Raw genomic sequence first — 21472 nt, 5'->3', positions numbered from 1 at the left:
TTACACATCCCTATTAAATTGCCAGGTTTTTATGATGGAAAGAAAAACCCGCCAAGACTTCTCCCACCTCCTAGACAATTTAAAAGAAAAACATACCTAGTGACAAAAACAGAAAATTTTTTAAAAATAGCTGCGATAACGTACAATTTCGCTCACTGTGACTAAAACCCCTGTTCCGTCAGACGAAAACAAAACCAGATCATGATGCTCTAACCACCATGTTTCACCACCACCATGGAGTTGTTAAATTTTGGAATCGTGGCAAAAAGTTCATTTAGTTTCACCAGACCAGGACACATTCTCCCCTGAGGTTTTGAAATAAAAGTAGGAATGGTTGGGTTCCCCCCCCCAAGTTTACTTCTTAATCCGTGGATACAGATATCACAGCCGATTGTTATCACATGTGCAACACAACCTGTACTTGCCAAAAACTGCAACTTCTTCAGTATTTGTAGTTCAGTCTTTAAAAACAAGTTTTCATTTTCTCTTTTTAATCAGTTTTTGAGGATATGTAATTTAAGAGTATCGTAATATAATTGTATTGAAGTCTACTGAGGCCTAAAGTGAGACTAAGCTTTTTAATGATCTTCAGAAACCTTATAATGATGGGGTCAGAATTTACCTGATGATAAAAAAAACGATTGAGATTACAAATCAAAAGGTTTATCAAAATGCAAATCAAATAACAAAAGAGCACAAATAATTTTTCTGCAAATTTTACTGAGATCAGTTAATTTTAATCAGTAAATGCAGTAAAATATCAATGTAAAGTGAAGAGGGGCCATGCAGGTACCTGGTAAATTGGAGTTGTCAGGGAAGTAATACTCTGTGAACTGCAGATGAACTGCTGGGACGTTATCTGGCAGACGCAGAGCTTTCCGGTTGCAGGATATTAAAGAATGAGTCTTCTTGTTGTGACGGCCCCTTGTAGACACCTAAGTGAACGATGATTAACTTGTTAACTGACGTATCTTTTAAACTGGAATTTATTTGCTCATAGATCACAGAGCAGAAATGAGAAATCATTCAATTAGTGAATAAAAGCAGAAAACAAGAGTGAAAATCTAAGAGTTCCTTTTAGAAACTAAAAAGAAAAGGTGGGAACCAGGCATTCAGACTTCCCCCATACCCCCGGGTATCTCTTGCTTTTATCAGACGGGGAACCAAAACATTCTTGCAACCAAAATTACCTTTGACATTCTCATTCATGATGGAGTCACGGCTGAAAATGCAGAAGCGGGCAGACTACGTTATTTATCGTGGTCTTCAGGGGTTTCGTCAAGTTACAGGTGCCACGGCAACCAAAAGAGGGTATTTTTCAGAGTCACTTTCTAGTGATGCAGTTAATAATAAAGGAAATGAAAACAACTGCCATGCTGTCCTTTAAGCTCCCCTGAGTGTTTTCGCTGATTTTCCATTGAATTGCAAAGTTCACCGGTAAGACAGTGTGATGCTGCTCTAAGGGGAGTTTTGCTCTATGTGTGCACACTGTCAGCTAAAAGCCTTGAAAGCTGCTGATTGAGCAAAGCTTATATTCTGCAAGTGATGAGCACACCGCTGGTAGGAAACAGACTGGAAAGGCAACGACTAGTACAACTTTCTTCCCCTGGAAAAAAAAGCAACTTTTTAACTCATCTCAGTCATTTGAAGAGAAAAAAAAATGCTTAAGCACAAATGTTACTCTAGCGTTGATTCATTTTATGAAGCTGGCATAAACATCAGGGTGTGTCCAACTGTTTTACTCCACCTACAGAGGTTTCTGACTCCATTAAACGCCTGCATGCAATGTACATGGAGTCAGTTTGAGATAAAAACTTGCCTGGTGAATGTCCACATCATCCATCCTGATCACCACGCAGCTAGATCGCAGCCTCTTCAGGATTGAATTTAACGAAGCCGTTATTGAGTTCCTGCTGGCCGCCTGCTCTTTGTCAGATGGGTTCGCCTTGGGGCTAGTCTGTCCATCTAAAGTTTGCAGATGAGAAGGAGAGATGTATTTGGGGATATGATGAGTTGAAGTGAGCTTAAAAGCTGTTATAATACCAACTTTAGTTGAAATGATTATGATTATTTGATGAAATGATGTAAAATAGTCAAAACCTACCAAAAATAGGTCCTGAAAGACACATTTCCTGAAAAAACTATTGGCACTTGTACCATTCCTCAAATTTATTTGTTTTTTGCATTTATTACATATAAAAAGAAAATATATTTGGAATCGTTTTGAAGTTTTACCCTTGGCAGTCTTTGCAGGAGAATCTTTGGCCGGCCCCTCAGAGTACGGCCCTGGAAAACCGCAGGCCTCGGCTCTTCTCTGGTATTCCTGCAGCAGTTTTCCCGCCCACTGAGCCTGCGCCTCCATGGCTCCGCTGTAGCGTTCCCAGTGTCGGCACCCATCAGCTGAGCAAAAAAAAAAATCAACAGCCAGGAGGAGATGTGATTCAGCCATCATTCGAAACTCAAACAGACAGTTGTGCCTGCTTGGACACAAATATCCTACGGAGCTTAGATAAATACCAAGGGTTAGGAGGGGGTAAAGGATGGACGGATTTGGGGGATGACTGCTGCCCATCTCCAGCAGTCACTCGGTGGAGGAGCACTACACCATGAACAGGTCGCCAGGCCTCCCTAAGCTTTAACGTTAATGTTTCCAGTTCACACCGCCTTCCAGTGGTCAGAGAGAGGGCCTCTGATTTGACTTAATCGTTTTTGTAGAAAGACCAATCTTGAAGTCAGTTAGTGCAAGGTGTTCAAGATGTTTTTTTAATTTGTACAGACAAGTCAAGCATGATCATTCTTTTTCTACTTATAGTCTTGAATATAAACATTTATCCATATCACTGAGGAGATCAGAGTTTAAGGTAGAGCTGTGTTTTGGAAGTTTCCCTAACACTGTCTAAGTTGTTCTGCATGTTTTCATGGGGTGAAGAAACTTTCTTTTTGTAGAATGGTAGGCTTCGAATGGTCTTGAAACTCTCCTCTGATCGAACATTATGGAACATCTTTTGGACTAGAAATGGTGCAAACTGCTGTTATGACACTTGCTGCTGACTTGACGTGTCAATTTTGAAACAAAAAGGAGGTAAAGTTTATCTTTAATTTTTTAAAAATGTTTTTGTCACGTTACAACCAACAACACTGAGTTTGCATGCGATAGATTTTTTCTTAGTAAAAGTTTCAAGAGATACAAATACCTTATTCGTACTTGTTTTCTAACTCTGTTTTTCTGCACCTGGCATTAGTTTGCAATTTTGTGAATACTGGAAATATGTAATGCATATCTCTTTGTTACTTTTGGGATTGTATAATTGCCACAATGTGTTTTTTTTTGTCCATCTAAAACACTCAAAGATGAAAGAGCAAATGCTTTCTGCTTTGACTGTAGCAATCAGAACTTTAACTCAACCTAATAAGATTGGAGGGCAGCTCTACTGTTTATTACATCAACTATTCTACTGAGGATTATAACACTGGGCACACTTTCCGACGCCATTAGCCTGCCTTAACAGCGAAGCTCCCAGCAGCCAGTCTTGTGCAACCAGTTTTGTGGTTACACAGAGGGCATCACACAGCCTCAGGGGGGAAGCAGCAGTTAAAACACAGTCAGAAAAAGAACCAGTCATTCCTCTCACCAGGTCTGTGAATGGGATAGTAGTCGAAGCCCAGCTTCCTAAAGGTTAGCTGCATTGCACCCTGAAGGCCCGGCGGGGGAGGCTCATCTGTGTGGCATCACATGAGAGTTGTTTAAAACAAGCTCTACATAAATTACCCACCAAATAATAAGTGTAATATCTTTAGTAACGACATTAAACACAACCTGCATTTTCCAGAGAAATAAAGCGACGTGAATAGCATGTGCGAATTCACTGCCTTCTGACCTTCATCCACTGAAGAACTGTCATTGCATATGTGTAAGTCCAAGCGTGATATGAAGGTGTGGTAGGACGACTCCTTGACATCGTAAAGATCAAAGTACTGACTGATGGTGTTGGGGGTGCTGGTGGAGGAAGGCGGGGGTTCAGTCCAGAGGCTGTGGATCACAGGCGAGGGAGGGGCGGTCTGAAAACAACACAAAAAGAATTCAGGATTTATCAGAACAAATCAAATCGTGCAAAAAAAACCATAAATAAATAAAAGGAAGTTGAAATTAAAATGTACTGAAGACGGCGTTTTAATCAACAGTATTGCTTCCAGTAATTGGCCAAAAAAAAAGTTTGTTAAAATGTCTCAGAATTGGTCTTTTTTATTAGTGGTTTACCTTTTATACATCATTTCTGGAGAACATGCATCTTTAATAATTCTTGATCTCGTTTTGGTCTACAATGACATATTCATGACATATTCATTGAATAAGAAGTAAGAATTGGGCAATGCCTACATTTAAATGACTCAAAAAATATTTGTCTGGAGTCTGATAGGTTTCTTACAGTAGGTATTTTCTGTCAGACCAAATTGTACAACCACAAAAAAAAAAGAAAAGAAAAGAAAAAGAAGTAAACCTGTAAGGATTCAGCAGTCATGCTCTTCCTCTGCTGGGCTGACTTCTCCATGGCCTCGCTCAGAGATTTGGCGTAATGAATGATGGCTTTGAGCTGAGAGTCAGTCAGTACCCACAACAGGTCGTCCAGAATGAAAAGCAGCTTGGACGCCAGCACGTTACAGTCCTTTATCTGAAAATAAATATTAAGTCAAAGACTTATCACAAAGCAACGGGTGTTGATCTCAAATCATTCCACGTGTGACAAGCAAGGTGCATGTGTATTAAAAATCCAGCCTTACTCTGCGTTTCAGAGCGATGCGAATGCGCCCCTGGTTGGTGATGAGACGTAATGGAGTGCTGCCGAGGTCCTGGTCGTCACTCTCAATGGCGTCTGCCTCGATTCGCAGCGTTTGCCAGTTAATTTCTTTAAATGTCAACACCTGAAAAAAAAATAACTCAATCAAATTTCCCATTATGAACAGGACAGCAAAAGATCACAAACTGGACTATAAATGACTCACTGCCCAGCCTGGTACAGCCTACAGGATGTTATAAACACATCGGTCACTTGCCAAACAAGTTTTCTATTGCCTTGTCTGCAGCTGCGTTGTACACAATATAAACACTGTCAGCAATCCTTATTGCTGTCCACAGCAGCAGGTTAATTATGAAAAAAACTGGCATATTTAACCTGCCTTCATTAGCCTTCAGTTTGGTGCTAAATTAAATTTTCTTACTTTGTTGCAGTCGATCATGTCTAATTCAAAGTCTGAAACATGTGAACTAGTCAACAGATCGTTCTGTCAAACAGGGATTCTTTAAAACATCGTTTGAGATTCTGGAAATCTTTATTGCATTTGTGGCAACAAATACAATAAACAGAGCTACTTTTAGCAGTAGGACCACCTTAAATTGAGACAATGATGAAAAGCACAATATAAAAGAGTAAATAATTACAGATTTTTTTTAAAACAGCTTGTAATTTGCTGAAAACATGCAAACAATGAAAAGGGATTCTTAGTTTTCTCAGCTATTGCTAAACTCTTCACCAACTCTTCACCATCACCGTTTTTTTGTTTATCAAAATGGGTCGGTAAGAACCCCACAGTAGGAAAGAAGGACACATACAGTGGTTTACAAGGGTTCACTGTTCATCCTGGCTTTTTTCAGCCCGGCAGCTGAAAAAAGCCAGGCAGTTAACAAAATCATGTGACCTGGTTAAATGATTTACTGCAGATTTAATAAGAACATGTGGCTTCAGTGACAGAAATTTAGTTGGCTGTGGTATGGCCGTCAGTGTAGAGAGCAGAAAGAGGCAGGCCTGCAGCATAGCAATTTACCTCTCCTCTCTTGGGGTCAGTGACGCGGGTGTAGCGAAGGTCACTGCGCTGCCACTTGGGGTTGAGGCTGTTGCCCTGCAGCTGCCACAGCTCAAAGGAGGCGTGGAAGGCACGAGCCTGAACCTTGATGGTAATGGAGTTGATCCGGACAGACATGCCCTCCACCACTTTCTCCGCAAAGCCGTACTCGCTGAAAATACAGACCATGACAGGTAAAATAGTTCCCTATTTGAGACACTTCAGCTCAGGATGTTTGACAGCTTACCTCTGTCCTGCTGTTATGGCAATAGGAGAGGGACCGTTAGGTGGACGGGGCTCCTCACATGTCCTCATCTCAACCTCAACTTTGTCCAAGAACTACACAGAACATTGAGACAGCACGCAGTTTGTGCTAGTCCAGAAGTAATCTAACATTTTTTATGACATCACAATAATGAAATTTGGAGCAGTAAAGTGCAGAAACAAATGCTACAATCATGACAGAGTTAAGTTATATTTCAGTGTAAGAGAGAGAAAAAAAGGCAGCTTCACTCCAAATAAGGATTTCATTATCATCCTTACCAGGCAGATGGGACTTGTTTTCAACTTTGTCCATTGTATCTGAAAAGACAATAGGAAGACGTCACACAGTGATGTGCACAACTGGACACAAAGGCTTAGTGAGCGGAGAGGCACAGAACAGTCCAAATCTGAAGTGTAAAACATTTTTACTCTTTTCTCCTGCTCTGATCTGAGTAACTAATACTACACTTAGTATGATGGACCACTATCATACTAAGTGTAGTATTATAAATCTCTAAGTAGAACACATAAAAAATGCAATTTTTTTATGTGTTCTGAATTATTTAAAATGCAATTTAGTACATAAAATAATTTAGTACAGGCTAAATTATTAGCCTGTACTGAGCTCATAATATTTATGCACCACATTTACCTAAATGTGTATCTTGAAAGGGGTTATCATAGATTCCAAGCTTTAACAATAATAATTTCCCCACAACCAGATAATTAAAATTATTTTAAATAACACTAAGAAACACATTTATCTTGTAAGAGTATTCCAAATCTAAGGTGCTACATTCTGAAGCATAATGTCAGCAACAGAGAAAATAATAACCAAAACTGCAATAGTCTATTTCAAATGTTTGCTTTTTAAATACAGTAAGTAAATCTGGCATCAATAAACAACTCTTAAACTAAAAAGGTAAAGTAAAACAAAACCCTATAGAGCTAATTGTTTGTGTCCAACATTAAGGCTAAATCTTAGCAGTAAGGAATCTTGACATGCAGGATTACTGAAATGGTTCTTGAAACATAAAGCAGTCGGCCCGTCAGCTATGCGAACACCAGCCACTATATCTCAGAATCACAGTAGCCTCTAGCCTTTAGTGTGCTTCTGAATCACAACTGGCCTGTCCATTATCAGCAACCAGTCCAAATCTCAGGGGCCAGGACATTCAAAGCAGAGCCGCTAGTAGTTCTTATCTTTATTAATCTGCCACTATTCATTTCATCAAGTGCACAGAGGCACAAAAAAAAAAGGATCTGCATTATTAGTAAAGAGAGTTGTTGTTTTTGCTTTGAAAATTAACTGTGACACAGTAAGAAAGTGATGTACTTAAAAAAAAAAAAGAAATCTGCCACCATGTTAGACAAACTTCACAACCAGGCTGAATGAGTCAGTAAGGACGTACCCTAATGGCGGCCTTATTGCAGTAGACCCGTGTGACGGCCAACCAGGTCGGCAGGTCCAGCATGTTCTGAAGAACCTCTTCATCCAGCTCCAGGTTGGACAAGTGCCCCTCCCCCTTCAGTGTGCTCAGGTTGATCTTATCCGGGGACAGGTTCTTGGTGAACCTTGGTGGAAACAAAAATGTGCAAGTCAACATTTTGGCCTATATAGGAAGGATGTTGCCAAATTATTCAGCAAGAGAAGAATGTGAAAATTCCTTATCAGATGCAAAATCAGAAAAGTCAGCAAACATTTCAGTCACTGTGTTTGCAAAGCTGATGGACATACCCCCAGAACTTGCAAGTCTTATTGCAGCAAAATGTGGTTTATGGTAAGCGCTGACTTAGTGGGGAAGAATACGTCTCCACAAGACACTTTTCAGATTTTACTTTTGTATTTTGTGTTAGTCCATCACAGGGGTCTCCAACTCCAGTTCTCAGTTTTTATATGTGTAGATGAGCAAACACTGCTGATTCAAATAGCTAAAATACCTCCTCAAAAAGTTAGCAATTTGTCAAACAAGGGACATTCCTAAAACATGCAGATTACCTGCGTTTGAGAACTGACTGACTTTGGACACAACCGGTCAGTCACAAAAAAACCAAAGACAATACATTTAAGTTTTAGGGTGAAACACAAAATACATTGTAAAATACATGACTAAACAAAGCTATCTTAAATATCTGTGAAATTCCAAAAATAAACAAAACAGACAGGAAATACAGGAAAGCTATGATTTCAACTTTAAATTTGGAATATTTAAATAGCAAGACTCGTGTTTTGGCATTTTTCTTGACTGGAACATAGTTCTTAGTACAGATTTCAATGCAATTTTATCTTCCTTAAATTGTCCTTTCGAGTGGAGCAGTAAAAAAAACAGCTATTATCAATTGCATACAAACTGTTTAGTTTGCATGAAACATTCCAAGGGATGTTGATTTTTCACAAGCCTTAAATGATGACATGAACTGACATAACAGTGTAGGTTTTTTTTTTTTTTTTACATCGTAAGCACTTGGATTAGCAGTTTGGTAGTAAGCTTTTTTTTTCTTTTTTTACTCAGATTAGATCAAAGATCACAAAGAAGCTATTATTTATTGACTAAGTAATGCCTTCTGCTAGACGAGATTCCGAAGGATTAATGGCTGGAAACGTTCAGGAAGTCAAAAGGGAGAAAGGAGTCTTTGTATATAATTGGTCAAAAAAGAGCAACGGTTGAATTAAACTAAGAACAATACAGTTCATAAAAAAAAGAAAAAAAAAAAAAACAGAACTAGGTAAATATGAAAAACAAACAAAAAAGTCCAACTTTGTTCGACATTATAAATATATTTGTTTTTCTTCCTTATATTCTTTATCTTTCACAGAATAACCAGCTTATTGACTGAAACAAAAAGCTGGAGCCTCTGTCCTCCCTCTACTGTGGCCTTTTACCTGTGAAAGAACCTCCAAAATTGATTAATTACCACCGGCTGGTAAAATATGCAAAAACTAGAGCTAAAAGGGGAACACTACCACACCACAGTAACACTTTTTTTTTCTCCTGAAAGTCAGGTGGAGAAAAAAAAACCCCGCTCCTGAAGGCAAAAACTCAGAAGAGATTAATTTTAAAACCCTTGTTCATGAGCTAAACTATCCAGCATGATTTGGTTGTTCCCTTCTTTACTCACATCTGATTTTAATTGGCAGGTGATTAACATGCTCCAGCAGGGTTTAAAGACAAGCTGTTGGGCTTCTCATTCTTACGAACCTGGTATGTTTGGGTCTGATACATCTTGTATGTTTCAAAATGCCATTTTTCAGTTAATCTTGAAAGTTATTCTTTTTAGAAATAAACCGTGTATTTATGGCAAATATTTTTGTACAATAATCAGGCATAAAATATGCCACAAAAAACAACATGATGGAAAAATTAAACCCCTAGATTGTATCCCTATTGAATACTCATGCCACTACACAACAGATAATTAATACGGGGTGCAACTGATATCTTTGTTGTCCGGAGCACTGGTGCTGCTCCCAATGCAAAAACACCCTGGATGAAGAGCCATACCAACTCTGAAAACGGGTTGTGCCTGTATGTGACAGCATGAGCACATCTACAACGTGCCAGTAGGGTGAGTAATGGAGGACCATAGTTAGGAAAACATTGCATTGGAGTACAAACTAAAGAAAATGTTGTTGGCTAATACTTTTCATCAAATTTAATCTTATTTGGACCAGGAGTCACAAAATAAAAGCTGATGTAAGTCAATGCTCTGACACATGTTTCTATGGCACAAATTTGAGATAATTTTAGCAAAGTACCTACCTAGAAACTGTCTTTAGAATTGCATGAATCATTTTCTGAAGCAGATTATTCCTAGGAAATTACTCCCCAGTGTAACTGACATGTAATACATATAGGTCGATTTATCATAAACAGCTGAGATGATAAAAATCAATTATTTTAGACATTTTTAGGTTAAGAAATTAAAGGTTGACACATAAAACATGGCAATATAAAGCTGACGAGAATAAATAGATTAGTGTGGGGAAAGTGCTGCTTGTCCTGCAGGTTGAGGCGTCTGCTGCGTGACCCCGTTAAGTCGTCCCACTGTTATTTTTTAATGCTGCCGTTTACTAAATGGGTGTTGTGAGCTAAAAAGTAACCAGCCTAGCTGGTTACGTTCGGTGTATTATAAGCACAACGGCAGTGACGATTCAACCATCCATCACCCAGATGGGCTAACTGGCTAACAGAAAACCAAACACTTACCTTGACAAATGTTTCAGAATCTGCTTTTTAATAATCCCCGCCATTTCTGCTGCTAGTGTCTATGACGAACAACGTCTGTGGCTTTTCTAACTGCACAGGCATACACTAGCTGTCAGTTACTTCCATAATGTACATAGCGATAACTGTGCATCTTGTTAGCGGCTGTTACCTCTTCGCTAAACACTGGACGGTAGCTAAACCCCAGTCTCACGCGCACGCGAGTCCACGTACACGGAGCTCAAGTGATGAAAAAAAAAAACCAAAACAACATCTTAACAGTTATGACACAATGCTGCCACCTGCCGGTTGCTCATTGTGAATGCATTTACCGTTCATAAAATTAAACTTCTTTCTTTCAAAGTTTTGTTGTTTAAATATTATTTTCTGTCTGCTGAGTCTGTTGTGTCATTTTGACGTCAAATGAATACGCAGTGAACACCATTGTTCCTGTTCTAACATGTACAGATTACCTATTGTCAGTCTCATTTTCATATATCGAAAAAAATTAATAGGAAAAGTGTTTGTTCTGCCTAAAATGTATTATTTGCTTGTATTTTTCATTTTAATATTTTCAGGACCAGAATTTTATATCTTTACATTGTTGTCTATTTTACCACATGATTTTTAAATATTAATGTACAGTTACAGTTCCCAGCCTTGTTTAACCAGTAATGCTAATCTTATTTTAATATAATGTTTGGGTATTCTACCCAACTTTGCCTACATGTGAACCAAATATGTTAGAATTTCATCTAAAAGTTAAATTACTTAAATTATTCAAATCAAAATGCAGTTGACATGAGTTATATATATTTTAAGCTTGTACTTTTGTTACTTTTAACGCTGATGGCTTCTCATAATTTCAATTTTCGCTAAATCAGGATGCTAAACAGATCAACAAGTAAAGGATTGTCATTTAATGATTTCAATTAAAAAACAAATGTTCCACACAATGAACTGCTTCCTCTTACAGACTATTAAAGACACCTAACTTTCTCCGTTTCCTGGATGAACTAGTTCTTTATATTCCACATAATAAGAATGCCACAATTTACAAGCAAAAAAAAATTGACATAAATGTTCACATCAGTAATACAAACTCATAATTTAAATCAGCTAACTGTGACTTATACAGATATTTTACTCATTTCTTTAATAATACATACACTTAAAACTATGATTTTATTAAAAGGAATAATCGTTACTACATGTCATTTGTACAGTGAAAATAGTGAACAATGTGAAGCATCGCTCTTTTTCTTTTCTTTTTTTTTTGTATTGGCTCACTCACAGGGTTCAGTCATGTGACATGCGCACTCGGCCCTGCTGTGGAGTTTGTTATGACAAGTCGAGGCCTCGGTGTAAATTAGTATCGCAGCCCCCTGTCTCTGCCCCGGGCTTATCCGTCATGGAGGGCATGGACCTGGACCTGGACCAGGAGCTCATGCAGAAATTCAGCTGCATGGGAACAACAGACAAAGACATTTTAATATCGGAATTTCAGAGGCTCCTGGGGTTTCAGCTGAATCCCGCCGGATGCGCCTTCTTCTTGGACATGACCAACTGGTGAGCTCGGGGATTCGTTTACGGCCTGCTATGCGCTGGGTGTCGGAGAAAAGATACAGATATGTAGCTAGCTTTCTGCGCTGCGTTTCTCGCTACACAAAGGTTATTAATCCATAAAAAAGGAAACTGAAAATAAAAGTAATGAAACTAGCTTACTTTTAGTTGACAAGGAACATTATGGTTTGGACCTATTACCAGGGACAGTTAACGACGTCGTAGTAACGTAACTAGCTGAGTCAGTGTGTGACTTTTGATTGCCTGTCAGGGACACAGATGGTGGCAGTATTTGCATGTCTCTTAAAATACTAATTGCGTTACATTATTCTACTGTGTAATGAGAATATAATCCAAAACCTCTTGGCTTTTAATTGGATATTCAAAAGATCATAACATCAGGGCATATCTATAGCAAATGCCACCCGAGTAATCGCCTCATTTATTACATAATCTACAAGCGCTCACTCGCTGCTTAGATTGCCTTCAACGCCAGATACTCTGGGTAAAATTTAAACTCCTTCAATATGATTGAGAGCTTAATATCGATTTTTTTTTCGCTGAGAATATCAGGGGAATTATTTTAGTTTGTTGTTTGAATGACTTTGACTTCCGGTGGCTTGTTTTCACTACTACGCAGTGCAATGGTGGGAAAACGAACATAAATTTGCTTAAGAGTGTGACTGACTGTTCTGAAATTCCCCTTGAAACACATACCTGCCTAAAATATAGCGTTATGTGAACAAAATAAGACGTAAGCTTAAGTAAAGCTACATACCTGTTTCAAGTACCTTGCAAAAGTCTTCATAACCTTAATTCATTTTTAGATTTTGTCACTTTACGACCAATAAATTTCAAATTCAAGTTTTGTTTTCCAACAAGAGGGCAACCCTAAACATAGAGCTAGTTTGGAAGGATTTCAGTTCATGTATTTTCATGGTAAAGGTTTAGACCATTTGGACATTTGTGGAAGGCTTTAGTTTAGTTGATTTTAGGAAACTACAATTAGGCTTTTTCAGCGGCAATTGCTTTTCTCTGCCCTTCAAACTTTTAACTTTTTTTAAAATTGTTTTTCTTTATATTTACCTCTTTAAGTCCTGAGTGCCTAAAGCATTTTCTGGTAGACATCAGATGAAAGATAGAGTATGTCCTAGAGAGGCTGCTAAACACTTCTAACTCATTATAAAATAAAATAAAAACAAAAATCAATGTAAATAAGGTTAGTTAATATAGCTCACTCCTATTTAACTTAAATGTTCTCATTCTGTTTAAACTTCTGCTGAAATATAACAGACATATATGCTTTGTTGTGCAGGAATCTGTTCTGATTTCTGTTGCCATTCTTCTCTTTCTTCATCCTAGGAATTTGCAGGCTGCCATAGGAGCTTACTACGACTTTGAAAGCCCAAACTTCAGTGCACCTTGCATGTCCTTTGTGAAGGATGTGACGATTGGAGAGGGTGAATCTGTTCCACCTGACACACCATTCACAAAAACCTGGAGGATACAGAACACCGGTAAGCCAGCTGGACCATTCATAAAAGTTATTTTTTTACAGAGTTCCCATGCTATCTTGAAAATTCTGTAAATCATGAAAAATAATGGTAAAATGTTGTATTTTCAAACTTTATTCCTTTTTTTTTTAAATCTAAGAGATAAAATCTTATGATTCTATTTTTAGATTTTTTTCACAAAGGAAAATCCCACAGATAATTTTTAATTTTGTTAAATTTCTTGGTAATAGTGTATAAATGATAATCTCAAGCACTTTACTAGGCAAATTGGTCCTATGCATATCCAGGAATATTTAATTAAAGCAATCTAATAGAGCCCAATCATGGAGGGAGATTTAAACCCAATTATATACACTCCTTTCTTAATAGTTATTTCGCAGCAGAGTGAAATTTATTTTATAATGCCAATTGGTATAAGTTTTTTAATTAAAGGAACAGAAGCTCAGCCAAATGCATCAAGTGACTACTGACTTTGCAGCAATCTCTCTTCTGAGCATGCACATGGTGACTGTAGAAAGGAACAGCTCCCCTTTCACAAGATAAAAGCCTCCACCAGAAACAGCCTCTGCATATTTGGCAGTGTTCAAACACCATTATACTAAGAAAAGGAGCGTTCTGCTAAATTGGAAGCCAGATTTTTTTTCATTGATTTGTTCTTTTTTGGAACATACAAATAGCAAACCCCCAACTAGGTAAGTGTTTTGTGCTCAAATGTCTTTAATGTTATGGAAACTGTTGGGGAAAAAAAATGCAGACACTCGAATCTGGAAATGAAACACTTCTAGAAATCTGTTTTATATTAAAGGGTAAAAATGCAACCATGTGAGCTTCTTGTTTGTGTGTGTGCCTTCCAGGTCCAGAGTCATGGCCTCCTGGGGTTTCTCTGAAGTACGTGGGAGGTGATCAGTTTGGCCATGTGAACATGGTGATGGTGCGCTCTCTAGATCCCCAGGAAATGACTGATGTCAGTGTGCAGATGCACAGCCCCGTTTCTCCTGGCATGTACCAGGGTCAGTGGAGAATGTGCACAGCTACAGGACTTTACTACGGAGGTAAGCAGAGCATACATGCACTTCAGCAATCGCTTACTACCTGCTGCGGATGGCAGCCTCCTGCACCGTTCGTACTGATGACTCTGTCAGCTAATGAATTGTTCTGAAAAACCCACTACATTCAAATGGTGAAAGACAATTAAACAGAGTACACAACAGAATTATTACAGAAGGAGGAGATCGCTTTGTCTTATTAAAAGGAAGTTATTAAAGTCTTTGTTCAGATCTAGCCCTTTTCCCACTTGGCAGTAAAATCTATCTGGAGTAATCAGATCTCAGTGGCCTGCTCTTCATGAAAATTTAACACAAAGCCACGACACACAGTCAGCCGAGTAACAAAACAAGATGTCAGCAGCTTTACTGGAATTTCAGTAGAAGTACAAATAAATTTAGTTGCTGGAACAATAATGTTACGTTTGCATTAACAAATGTAATGCTTTATGAAATGGTTCATTTACATTGTAGGGAACGCCATTTCATGACATTGGAAACTATTTTTTAATATTTGTTGAACAAAGCAAGGGAGCACCTCATGCTTTGGGACTTTATAGAGCTGAAAAGATACTGTAAAGTTAAACCACTTAACTTCGCCCCATTAAAGCACTCTGTTTCATACACAATGGTATTGTGAACATAAGCACAGTGAGTGGTGCTCATGGAGAGTTTAGATTCTTGTTATGTGACTGACATTGTGTGGTTTTTTTTTATACGGTTACCACAGCAAATGTAATAAGCTCCAAAATCAATCAAAACACACCTTACAGCTTGGAAAGAAACGGCTTGTAATTCAATCCCTTTCAGCCTATTTATAGAAGGAGAGAGTTTGTCTTTCGAGGCCTGGTAATGGTAGACTTAAATTTCGCAAGTGTTTTATTTCAGCTTAGAGAAGCTTTTACTAACCAGCTTGATGCAGCAGTACACGCTGGCAATCAAAGTTTCATATTGACAAACTGATCAAATAAATAAAATTTAACTGGCGGTGTTATTCTGAAATACTGATATTTCCCTCACTTTTAGGAGTTGAAGAGTTGAACTTAGCCATTCATTGTTCTGCTCCAAATTGAAGATTCCCATTCTGTCTTAACTATAAACAACCATCCACAGTCCTCCTCTGTTGGATAATTACCATGTAAATCCTGCATTGCATTGTCAGTCTGTTCCTTTGTGTATGTTTGAGCACTTAGTGGTCAACGTTGGGATCTAGTTTTAAATTGTATGTTTGTTTGTTTTTAAACTGTAAGTTTTTATTTTTTTATTGTTATGTTGTGTTTTAATGAACAGCACTTTGTATCAGCTGTGGTTGTTTTAAAGTGCTTTATAAATAAAGTTGGTATGGTGTGGTATGGTAAACAAGTTTTCTTACTTACTTGAGAAGTAAAAAAAAAACAGTTTTGTACTCATAAACATGTAGCATAGTTTAGGCTACATGACTGGAAGTTGGTTTGAATTTAAAATTAGGAGTGATATCAATGCTGTCCATTAATATCTCATCTGCTACTTCAGTAAGATATTTTCAAATCAAACACAGCTTGGTTGTTTCACATATTTTTTGAAAGTAAATGATAACCTTCACCTCTAATACCTTTTACTGCTCTAAAAGTAAACTGAACAACGTCCCAACAGGAGGAAACAGAAGCAGACCTTCTGAATAACTACTAAAATCAAGCTGTGATATAATATTTTTAAGAAAGTGTTGGATTTTTGTTTTTAATGAAGTAACCGTGTTCCTTCGTCTCGTCAGATGTCATTTGGGTGATCCTGAGCGTAGAAGTCGGAGGCCTCCTCGGAGTCACGCAGCAGCTTTCCTCTTTCCAAGCCGAGTTCAACACGCAGCCTCACCGCAGCCTGGAAGGAGACTACAACCCGTTTGCCTCGCCACAGAAGAGCAAGTGCCCCAACAGTAACAACAACCACGTCCACAGTGACAGCAGCAGTAGTGTCACAGAGGAACATTTGCAGGGAAGCCCACACCCACTGCAGCAAGGCCAGAATGGACTTTCACACGGCTCTGTGGATATAGTAGCAAACCGTCTACAAAGCAGTCTATCAGTAGTTCCGTGTAACCAGGTGAGATATTTTGGAGAGAATAAAGGTTTTTCTTGCAACTAAATCAGGAGAAAATAGGCTTTAAAATTGAATCATGTTGCTATTTGAAGCCGTTTGCAGACTGGTGAGTTTGATAATACATTTATCTACGGCTCCATTATAGTTGAAGAAGCTTTAAAATAAATTCATCTTTTGTTCAAGAACACCCACAAGGAAAAACAAAATCCATCCTTTAATTTAAGTGTATTTCAAGAAATGCACCAGTGGCAGAATAGTTTGTACCTCCTTTATCAACAGATTATACGACCCCCTTTAGCCAACAGGGCTGCGCTCAGTCCTGTCCTGTAACATTTCACAAGGCTGAAGGATACACACTCAGGGATCTTTGACCAACTCTCTTTACACAATCTCTCTAGATGAGGACTGTCCAAACTTTTTGTCTCGTGGGCCAAAATCATCAGCTCAAAAATTCCCATGGGCCTAAAAAATTACAACTTTTTAAAAACTAAAACCAGTAAAAATGTTGGATTTTTTTTTTTAATCTACTCAACAATAAACTAATTTTGAATTATTTTAATGTTACAAAAATCAGATTTCTTTTTACGAACAGGATTATAGATCCAAAACTTCAAATGCCTTTTGTTTGTTTTCCTTATTAAAAGAAAGGCATCCAGTTGGCTTATTATTTTGGGCCCAATTGAAGAAAACAAAAAAAAAAATCATTTGTACGTTCTCAGCAATAAAAACAAGCTGTAGGTTATTTGTAAACACTTGCTGTATTTAGCTAAGTTTTAATACACCAATTATAATCAGATTTGGCTGCACGAACATGTAGAGAACTTGATTTATGTTTTTTTGACTGGTTAAGCATTTCTCTTATAATTTGGTCATACGTTTTGGATCGTTATGTTAAAATTAATTGTATTTGCAAAATCTATCAGACTTTTATTCAGTATAAACCGAGCTGGGCTGCATTATTAGGTGACCGTTTTGATACTGTTAAGACGATGAACCCACATTTTTTGACTAATTTCTTTTTTTGCTTTTCCTGCATCCCAATGCTTTCACCTCCCTTTGCAAGCTTTAGCATCTCAGACATTATGTAAAGTGTGAGCATACAGGACAATGAAAACCTATCTGACAAGAAATATTTATTATTGGCATGCAGAATTTGCATGAATGTCACTTGAAATATATTATCCTTCCAAGTATTGCATCTAAACAGTTTGTGATTGTGATTTAGCACGCAGTAATCTTTCGGTCTTTACAGTATCTTGTGCAGCTCTAGCATGTAGGTAGCACCTAATGGTTGTTTTAGAGACCACAGCTTCTGAACCACAGATGTTAATCTTTGCATCAGTTCTCCAGCACAGAGCTTCTGCATATTTGTGTCTTTTTTACCTTCGCCGCCGTGCCTGCTCTGCATGGTGACCACTTCCTTTGTGAAAGCAGCCCAAGTTCTGTCCTGTTGTCTAAAGGTGGTTTTACAAATCATTGATGGCAAGGGATAGCAATAATTTAGCCACTGAGAATGTTAGTTTTTTTTTTCCTTCCTCACAAAATCAAAAACCGAATTTAAAGGTTGGATGATCAGGAGGCTTTCGGTGTGAGATTATTCTACAGCAGCAGAGAAGGATTTACATCTTAAAGGCTTTTTGCACATCTTTGTCAGAGGTGTCAATAAAGGTACTAAATCTGAATAATTTAATAAAAGAATCAATGCGGCAGCTATGGAATAAAAATTAAGTAAGGAATTAAGTATTTTCAGCTTTCCGCTGCACCCATCTCCACTGCTCACTTCTAAAACTTTACGTTTTGGCTTTACGGTGTTTGAGTTAAGAATATGAGTTGTGTTTCATATGCTCTACATTTATCTTGTGCCTCAGATTATATTTTTTTCATTCATAGTTTGACATAAAGTTTAGCTAATAGAAATCCAAGAATGTAAAGATCGCTATGAATGTTTTGACTAATACCCATATTAATCCTGTTTGCCATGCAGAATTAATTGCTACAACTCCAAGGTCGAGTTTTTAGGCCTAAAAAAATGAGTATTTAAATGAGTATTCTTATCAGGCATCTGTGTGTGTGTTTCTTTTTGTTTTGCACCTCTGATTAATTGTTTTTAAATTATTCCCCTCTCTTGCAGATACAAGAGCCCTCTCCTTTTGGGCACTCTTAATCATGGGACTTATCACTGTAAGGCAGCACTAAGTTGTACCTCTGGAATTTCTCACACCAATAAACCAGGAGGCTTTACTGTGGAGTGTGGAGGTCAAAACACTTTATGCAAAGTCCAATTACACTTAAAAAACAAACAAAAAAACCGCCGGAGACCGACGCTCCTGATGTGCAGCTGAACCAACATCCCACTGTATGCACGTGTGAATGCTAAGTTAAAAAATATGAGTGCTATGAGTCTTGCGTGATAAGCTTTTTTTTTTGTTGTTTTCCTTTTACTTTTAAGATTTCTTTTTTTTTTTCTCTTAGTTGACAAGGATGCACATGGGCAGAGATGAAAGTAGTGGGTGTTTGAGAGCTTCTTTTTTCCGTGTGTGTGTGTGTGTGTGAAGATGTGCGTGGATTGTGCGACCTGAAAAGAGACTTCAGAGTTAAAGCCATTCATTTTTGCCAACTGATTCTACAGTTTCTGCTTCATTTAGTTTGTTTTCTTGAATTGTGGATCCTCTGGCCTATAAAGCACTAAGGTTGATTGTAAAGGCTACCCTGAAATGCAGTTTTTGGGTTTTAGATGTCAAAGTCAGCTGGTGTAAGATTTTTACCACATGACTCTTGGAATACTGACATTTTTTCTACCTTGTCACACGGCATGGAGTGTAAACAGCTGCTTAGACAAGTATAGATTTGGCAAAACTGAGTTGAATCAAGTCACATATCCACGGAATCAATACTGTTAGCGACTTGTATCAAATACAATATCATTATATACATTTATTGGTGCTTTATCCAGTCATTGTGTGAGTTGATATTAGGTTTAGTTTAAGTCTTGAAAACTTTCATTTCATTTTCTCCAGAATGAGCCCACCTGCACCATCCACCAAGCTCTAAATTGGTCCTGAAGTCACAAAAGCAGGCGCAAAAAGGGAGCAATTTTGCTGTTAACAACTCATCTCTGAAGTTTATGTTTTTTTGTTTTTTTAAAAAAAAGAGTTTTCAGGCTAAGTTACTTTTGATTATATCTGATTATGCCTCACAAATGAGCGTTTCCATTTACAAACACAACGTTGTAACTCAATTAGTGCACATCATGCTGTAAGACTCAAAACTCAAGCCATATTTACATCAATAAATACTTTATGAAGACAAAACGCCACATTATACAAAATCAAAGAGTGGTTCAGCCTGTATCAGACTTAACATTTAACATTTAGGTTGAATGTATTTTGTGAATGTAGATAAAAATTACAACTTTGACAATGTTTTCTGGATTATGTTTTAACTGAACTGGCAGTTTGACTCTGTGTACTTTCTTTCCCTGTCTTTTGTCTTACAAATTGTTTTGGAAGCTATGTATTAACATGTACTGAACTAATTAGAGATGCACCAATAAATTAGCCACAGATTGTAATTGGCCAATTTTCTGTTGATTGGCTCTGACTGGTCTTTGGCCAATCAAACTCTCAAAAATCATATCGTTCATGAAAAGCACCAAAACCAAAACACCTGTCAGATTTTGTGCCTTTTGTTTCTATGGTGAGGGAAGTCCAGTTTCCCGTAGGAAAATTGTGCTCTGACCCATTTTGACTCTTCAGCATGACACAGTTTGAACATCGGACAGCCCCGGTTGCCATGGATCTTTTAACAAAGATAAAAATGATGCCTCCTGAGCAATTCTCACCCGCCACAAATACCACACATGTTCTCCACTTCTACAGAATCAACTGAAATATTGCAGCAATGACCCGATAACATTAGTGAATCCCACCCTACACTAAGCTGTCTACACTGTTGATTTGTTTGTGTTGCCTGAAACTGACGGCTTATTCTACTTTGTGACTAATTTGGCTAAAATTTACTTAAACGCTTTTAGGCTCTCGGTAAGCTTTGACAGTTCATTTCTTGACATGGCGTTGATGTCCATGTAAAACATGTCTTAATACTCCGAAACTGTATTTTCAGTATACATTAAATGCCGTCACCATTTAGTTTAGCACATTTTTTTTTTTTTATTTAATATAATTTAGATAAAGGTTAGGGGTGTATCCTTTGCATAAATTGAGATATTCTTACATTTCTGGAATGTGCTGCTAAGTCTATTACTAATAAAAAAAATTATTTTTATAATTTTTTGTATTTTAAGTGTCATGGAATAAAAATATCAGATAAAGCAAAATTGTAATTGCCAGATTAAGACCTAGTAGGAAACTGGAAATTGCTGTTGGTAAGCAAAAGCCTGATTGGTGCATCTCTATAGAGCTCATCGTGTCATTGCAAATGAATTCACATGTCTTTTCGAAGTGTCAGCAGTTCTTTACGTTCTTTTACCAAATGACTAATTTATGCACTGAGCAATTTAACCTTCACAAAGGCTGTTATTTTCTTTCAGAATGACTGCGAAGTCAGAGAAAGGTTATGATCGCTGTGATTATATCATCTGCAGTCAGTGTGTTAGACCACCTCATCAAATCGGTGCCCTTTAGTTGATGAAAGTGTAAACCCCTGAGGTGCTGAACCATGATATGACAATACCGGCTGACGCAGAAATACAGCTCCTGTTGCGCTGAAGCATCTCCTTCCAGTCACTCGTGCGATGCGTGTTTCTTCTTCCAAATGTCATTTCATCGAGTACTAGGTGTGTTGTTTTCTCTGTGTAGCATCTCTGAAGTTTCCTTCACAGAGTGAATCAGTTGGTGTAAGACTCACACAGCAGCGCATGTATGCAAGTGAGGAAGTGCAAACAAGTGAAAGATCATTTCTTATATGTTTGATGAATGTTTCTACAATTAAATTATCACGGAAATGAGCTACA

At 37.8% G+C, this 21472-nt stretch overlaps 2 protein-coding genes across 3 annotated transcripts in view; one reads left to right on the top strand and one right to left on the bottom strand.

Moving 5' to 3' along the window:
- The window catches only part of bltp3a (bridge-like lipid transfer protein family member 3A), a 19572-nt gene extending 7900 nt beyond the window's left edge, over positions 1 to 11672 (bottom strand). The window contains exons 1-12 of one of the 2 annotated variants that reach the window (XM_017305768.1): positions 11602 to 11672; positions 7515 to 7677; positions 6382 to 6420; positions 6086 to 6177; positions 5821 to 6010; positions 4780 to 4920; positions 4500 to 4670; positions 3879 to 4059; positions 3633 to 3719; positions 2236 to 2400; positions 1820 to 1965; positions 794 to 935 (exon numbers count right to left, since the gene is read on the bottom strand). In XM_017305768.1, the coding sequence (XP_017161257.1) occupies positions 794 to 935; positions 1820 to 1965; positions 2236 to 2400; positions 3633 to 3719; positions 3879 to 4059; positions 4500 to 4670; positions 4780 to 4920; positions 5821 to 6010; positions 6086 to 6177; positions 6382 to 6420; positions 7515 to 7577 (1417 nt within the window). In that variant the 5' untranslated portion in view covers positions 7578 to 7677; positions 11602 to 11672. Of the gene's footprint in view, positions 1 to 793; positions 936 to 1819; positions 1966 to 2235; positions 2401 to 3632; positions 3720 to 3878; positions 4060 to 4499; positions 4671 to 4779; positions 4921 to 5820; positions 6011 to 6085; positions 6178 to 6381; positions 6421 to 7514; positions 7678 to 10310; positions 10548 to 11601 lie in introns of those variants that run through there. The other variant, XM_008414215.2, reaches the window with a different exon arrangement.
- On the top strand, positions 9504 to 21472 carry LOC103467643 (uncharacterized protein C6orf106 homolog). The gene is made up of 6 exons (XM_008414214.2): positions 9504 to 9669; positions 11604 to 11876; positions 13233 to 13387; positions 14239 to 14436; positions 16178 to 16503; positions 18632 to 21472. The coding sequence occupies exons 2-6, from the start codon at positions 11620 to 11622 to the stop codon at positions 18662 to 18664; spliced, it is 969 nt and encodes a 322-aa protein (XP_008412436.1). The 5' UTR covers positions 9504 to 9669; positions 11604 to 11619; the 3' UTR covers positions 18665 to 21472.

This window comes from Poecilia reticulata, linkage group LG7 (assembly GCF_000633615.1).
Source record: "Poecilia reticulata strain Guanapo linkage group LG7, Guppy_female_1.0+MT, whole genome shotgun sequence".
NCBI classification, from domain to species: domain Eukaryota; kingdom Metazoa; phylum Chordata; class Actinopteri; order Cyprinodontiformes; family Poeciliidae; genus Poecilia; species Poecilia reticulata.
This window is presented reverse-complemented; position numbering and strand designations above follow the sequence as displayed.